Consider the following 6300-nt stretch of genomic DNA (forward strand, 5'->3'; position numbering starts at 1 on the left):
GGATCCACTGTGTTTTACATCAAGTATGTGCCTGAATAATGGAATAAATTACATTCTTCCACTAGCTGGCAATAATTTACGCATCTATTTGTTTGTGTGTTTGCCTGCTTAGCATAGTACTATAGCCATAACGTATTTTGTGCGGCTATTATCCGGTCGAGACAGTTTTACGACATACATCTTTTACGCCTAACCCAAAATGTCAACTGTCTATTTAGTATGCGATTTGCAGGTATTTAGACAAGGAAATGACATTGTGCCTCGTAATTTAGCATTCAAAATCATGTTTCAGGCATCAATTTGACGGATATATTGATGTGTCTGGAAAATTAACATAGCGATATTTCATGTAAACACAGCAATCTTTGTTGCTGATAAATTTTTTGCATACATTTTAGACATTAAAAGAGCATTTGTCAAGCATTGTAGAATAATTCAGATATGGAAAAAAAATTAATCTGAGACGCCATTGTGTCTTACACCATCTGTGTTACACACATCGAATTTTGGACGATCACTACTGCAGCTTAACTTGTAAGTGAGTAGCTTAACATTTAACTGTGTGTGTGTGTTTTGCTGACGTATTAAAATGCTACAAGGTACCACCGTCAGGTAATTATTCTGTAAATACTTTCGAACATCGTGCAAAAATTCTGAATGTTTGGATAGTTTTGAGAACAGCTTTCTCTTCGGCTACATTGTTATTTCATCCAAATGTCCACAAAAATATTACACTATGGTTTATTTAACTTGCGCATAATTATAATTATTTAATTATTTCTCAATTATGGTAATTATTTAAATCATGCGTGACAGATTTGCTTTCCAAAAGATCGATTACTGTATGGTGAACTAAATTGAGAGTTTTGTTTTAATATTACGCTGATATTCGCTATAGTGCCGAAGGGGAGAGGGGGAGAAGTTACAAAGCACAGTGAGGTGGTTCCACCATCTTAGGTTTTATTTTCAATTTAATATCCCACTAACACAACTATGTTAGTTATGATACCCAACACTTTGATTGGCCAGAGAAATGGAGGTGATGGGGAGTAGAAGAGGGGAGAAGAGTCGTTGTGGCTTGTCACGTGACGATTCTGATGTCATTGATGACGTCACTGATAAAAGTGATGATATCACTAATAACTGGGTTAGGTCTTGCAATATCATGGGATTGCATTCCTTGCTTTTCGAAGTGGATCAAAGGCCCTACAGATATACTACTAACATTCTTCGTTTCCAGAGGAAAACAAAGAGAAATCTTCCCGACCCCATGATACGAAAATTTTCATCTTGAGAAAAAAAGAGTTGTATTAGCAGCGAAACTGGAAGGAAAACCACAATTCCGAAGTCAGTCACGATCAGAAGCTCTCTGGTAAAATGATGCGGAAGTGCAGCTTTTGAAGAATTTAGTGTTTGTGTAACTTTAGAAAGGAGTACAGTTCGATCGACAAAACGAGCTTCGTAAATACTTGGGAAGGATTTGTGATTTAAATAATAAAACACTGCATCCGTAAACGTAACTGGTGCAGTGTTTTATTATTTAAATCAACAACGAAAACGATTCTGCAGCCTGTGGTAACCAAATACGAAACAATCAAGAAAGTCAGGACTTTAAAAGTATCTTGTAAAGTGAATAATACCAATAGGGCAACCAGACATAGCGTTGTAGAAAACGTTGAAGAAATTGTTAGAAGGTTTCCAACTACCAACAAATCATCATAACAAGAAATCAGTTCCCCTGTAATAAACCCAAACTTTTTCATGCGATGCATTGCATGTGGCTCAACAATAAGTGCCTACCAGAGGCAGGAAACTGGCCATTAACATCGCGAGCAGGCTTAAACGACCACGAGTTTACGACCTGCTCCATTGACTACAGTGTCATTTGGTGCCAGTATTGATGGCCCACTTAATATGTACATCCGCTGCTCTTCCGACTGTTAATATTGGCTTTCGAAAGGGCAACCGACATCACCATTTGATTTTGAGAAGCTGGGTTGACTCCTCTCCTCGCACTAAGTCCTACTCGACTGTATGAGGAACCGAAACGGGACCATTCGCATGGCAGTATAGAATGTTGAGCGCTCAGTTCTGGAAATGGGTACAAGAGAATGCAGGAAAAAATGTGAATGAGCTAAAGAAAAATTTTGGAGGCAAGAAAGAGGGGATTAATTTAGAGCGTGACCAAAAGAGGAACTGTTTACAACGACTGAATTCTTCATGTATTGGAGTATTAGCGGAATAGGGAAAAGCTAAGTGTCTTAAGCAAGTGTTGTGAGAGAAAGTGGGTCAGTGTACAATAGACCGAGTTACAGTATAAATGTGCAAGGAAGCCCAGAATGTAATGAGCAGATAACTGATAGGTATCACTTTCAGGGGGTTAATTATGGGTTCGACCTTCCGCCAGCGTTGGCATTGCAGCGAAGTTTATAGCAGGGTTTCCCAGACTGCGTTCTGCAGAACACTAGTGCTCCATGGTAAGTAAATAAGTGCTCCGCGAAAAAATGTTAATAGCACAGCGGCTTTATTCACAGTATTATTTTATTTTATTTTATTGTGATTTCTTTATTATTACTTGTGATTTAAAACTGAATTAATCACTGAATAAAACTGGTTTCCCTCATTTTTAAAAATTTTATTAACCTCTCTATCTAAGTACCAGGATTCTCAAAGTGTTCCTTCAGAATAAAAGTTTGGGAACCCCTGGTTTGGAGCAGCTGTAGCGACTTACGAGAAGAAGAGCACGGACAGAGGGTTGGCCGTCTTGCGTGGGTTGTCGCGGGTTCGCTTCTTGCCCACATCCATTGCGGCCGGTGACTGGTGGCTGCTGGATGGTGGTTGGTGAGTAGTGTGTGATGAGTTGCGTGACCTCCGGCCGCCAGTAAGGATGGCGGGCAACTCCGCTGCGTACGAAACATCGCACAGTGAGGATACGCGCTTATCAGGCAACAGATATGGGCGCATGCGAACCGCGCGAGGAAGGGAAGGCACTGCTAGGCACAAGCAGCTCATTCAAGGACTTACTTTCAGACAAGCTTTCTAACGATTTTCACCGTGTCGCTATATTATTTAGCTGTACTAGGGTAAGCCAATAAGTATCTTCACTTTCGTTCTAAACGTCTGTAGGTTGGCAGTACCGCTTAGTCCGTTCGCCAGTCGCTAGATGGCCCTGTCCTCTTCGCTTGTCCTAAATATCAGTGTTGTTACATCACAATGCAGTGCACTCGCGGGACGTAAGCATGGCTGCGCCACTCTCCGTTTGTAATCCGTTATTGTTTCGTGGCCTAAGTGTTTACCAGGAGCCGAAATGCATTGACGACTTTTAGTACAGTACTGGAGTGATGCATTACCGCTACGAAGTGTTTACCAGAAGACTAAACAATTCAAATGCGGCTGAAAGAGCGTGGAGCACGTGAGTCAGTCGCATCCTTAACTGACGCCAAAACTGTGCAAGTGCGTCACCTAATTTTGAATAACTCTCGAGTGACTATTGATGAAGTAGCAAAAGAAACGCAAATTCGTCATGTTTCTGCATATGATGCCACACATAAAAATCTCAACATTCCCAAAGTTTGTGCAAGTTCGTGCTAAAAAAGCTCAATGAAGAGCACAAGTGCAATCATGTGAGAATAAGCTTGTTAAAGGTACTGCTTTCTGTATGTGTTTTTGATACACCTCAAACACATCTCAATAAAACGGACGTTACAGCAGTTATTAATGACAAAATGTTCTACATAGTCAGTTCCTTTATTTTATTTATTTATTTATTTATTTAACCTAATCAGATTACGTCTATCAGACCCTCTCTTACATCGGACCAGTGTTCTACACATGCAGCATTTCACACATCAGAGTTACATCATGACAATAGTTTAAATAAGAAAATTAGATTACTCTAGTGACAATATGAATAAAGAGTAATGACTAAGACCTAATAAAGTAATTGCTGGCAGTATTTTTACAACAGGTGCTATACATACAAATTATGATAAAAGCAATAATAATGACAGTAAAAAATAAAATCAAATGATAATGATAAACATGAGAAAAATTGGCAATAGTAATGAAGATTAGTGCAGATGTACATTAATATCTTGGTGTGTAAAGTAGATGTTTACTAGTATAGCGAGTTTTGGGGAAGGGAGATTGAAGGAGGGGAAAAGAGGGAAGTAATGAGGTGAAGTGCATTCATGTACAGAGGAAGGCATTACTGTTACTTAAGTAGATACGTCATTAACCGTTTTTTGAAGCCGGAGATGTTTTTAAGTTCTCTAACATAACGAGGGAGGTTATTCCAGAGTCGGGTTCCCGCTACTTTAAAGGACTTGGAGAAAGTGACTGAGCGATACAGTGGAACAGAGAGGATTTTATTATGATGTGAACGTGTGTTTCTGTCATGTTGTTCCGACATAAGCGTTAAGGACGGGGAGAGATATGAGGGACAGTGTACATTTATAAGGCAGTAGATGAGACAGAGTGTACGGAAATCTCTGCGTTTCTCTTTAGACCACTTAGATCACCTAGGCAAACGAACAATAAATGATAATTAGCATTCATTGTAATTATTAACTGAGTAAGAATCGTTCTTAGTAACATACATCAAAACATTCCTGAGTTATTTGCGTGGATGAAAATCAAATACACATGTGACAGTACCAAATAACGAATCAAAACTTCGTCGAACATTCTTCATGGAGATGTTAGCAGATAATTTACAATAGCCATGCATGTGGTTGTACATACCTTAAGCAAATTTCTCCTCACCAAAATAATATTCTGAAATATTAGATCCTTCAGCCAGCACTCTACACAAATGGTCCTTAGCACTAACGGTTGTAGCGCCAGCCGTAAAGAAGTAACCAGCACCAGACTTTCTATGCGCTTCCTGGCACTTGTCAGCTTCTGCGCAGGAGAAGACGGCCTTGCTGGTACGTAGCAAAGTCGATGAGTCACGCCCTGACCAGCTGGAGACGGCGACCTTGGCCGGGATCACTCACCTAGCGTTTAGACCTGACTTAAGTAAATATTAGCGGCAGGAGCCGCGTATGTTGGTCTACAGGTGAAGTGCTTCCCAGAAATTCAGCCAATCGCCGGATCGAATCCCGGTCGGACTTTAAATTTTCTAGTCTGCGTTTTAACCTGGCCTTCACCTCTCAACGATGTGAGGAATCGCCAGAAACGTCAGATGGTTTGGATTTCACGTTAAACAATAGGCCCCCCTTTCCCGGTTGGCTAACTGGGGTAGGTTAGAGGCACTCAACTTGTCAAAGTGGCGTCGAATTGAAAGTCTTGCCAACAGGCCAGTGAGTCAAACGAAATTATCATTATCACCAGCGTCAGGCCTGTCTGTGATGCCTGGTTACATACCTATGGGCGCAGCGGGTGATCCATCACCTGCAGATAAGGACAGAAGCAGATTTGACAGCAGCAGATGTCGCGGTAGATCCCTCTGCAATGGAACATGATCGTCCGCACAACCGATGGCGTGGAATCTTAAATACGACGTTCACCAACTTCTCTACACTCACCCACGGCAGATACCGTCTGCAGTAACCAGTTTCAGAACAGATGTTACGTGCCCTTCCGTAAAATCCAAAATCTGCCGAAGCCTTAACATTATCCGTGCTCTTACATGATCGCACATACCTGTCATATATTTACATGTCTACGGCCTCTTCTCTCTCTTAAGATCAAATTGAGACCTATAGTTTCTATCCTGAATAGGAGACAGCACAACCCATGATATATAATTTAAAATTATATTTGCTACACTGAGTCGGAGACCTCACTACAAAGTTTTGCACTACGAATTGTTTAACCGAGCGAGGTAGCGCAGTGGTTAGCACACTGGACTCGCATTCGAAAAATGGTTCAAATGGCTCTGAGCACTATGGGACTCAACTGCTGAGGTCATTAGTCCCCTAGAACTTAGAACTAGTTAAACCTAACTAACCTAAGGACATCACACACATCCATGCCCGAGGCAGAATTCGAACCTGCGACCGTAGCGGTCTTGCGGTTCCAGACTGCAGCGCCTTTAACCGCACGGCCACTTCGGCCGGCGACTCGCATTCGGGAGGACGACGGTTCACTCCCGTCTCTGGCCATCCTGATTTAGGTTTTCCGTGATTTCCCTAAATCGTTTCAGGCAAATGCCGGGCTGGTTCCTTTGAAAGGGCACGGCCGATTTCCATCCCAATCCTTCCCTAACCCGAGCTTGCGCTCCGTCTCTAATGACCTCGTTGTCGACGGGACGTTAAACACTAACCACCACCAACACGAATTGTTTACCAGTAGACT

General features: G+C 41.6%; 1 protein-coding gene across 1 annotated transcript in view; it reads right to left on the minus strand.

Moving 5' to 3' along the window:
• LOC124594829 (ATP-binding cassette sub-family C member 4-like) overlaps positions 1-4895 on the minus strand; it is a 316274-nt gene extending 311379 nt beyond the window's left edge. The window contains exons 1-2 of the mRNA XM_047133276.1: positions 4744-4895; positions 2732-2903 (exon numbers count right to left, since the gene is read on the minus strand). Of these exons, the coding sequence (XP_046989232.1) occupies positions 2732-2805 (74 nt within the window). The 5' untranslated portion in view covers positions 2806-2903; positions 4744-4895. The remainder of the gene's footprint in view (positions 1-2731; positions 2904-4743) is intronic.
• Between the last annotated feature and the right edge of the window lie 1405 nt (positions 4896-6300).

The sequence above is a fragment of the Schistocerca americana genome, chromosome 2 (assembly GCF_021461395.2).
Source record: "Schistocerca americana isolate TAMUIC-IGC-003095 chromosome 2, iqSchAmer2.1, whole genome shotgun sequence".
Classification (NCBI taxonomy): domain Eukaryota; kingdom Metazoa; phylum Arthropoda; class Insecta; order Orthoptera; family Acrididae; genus Schistocerca; species Schistocerca americana.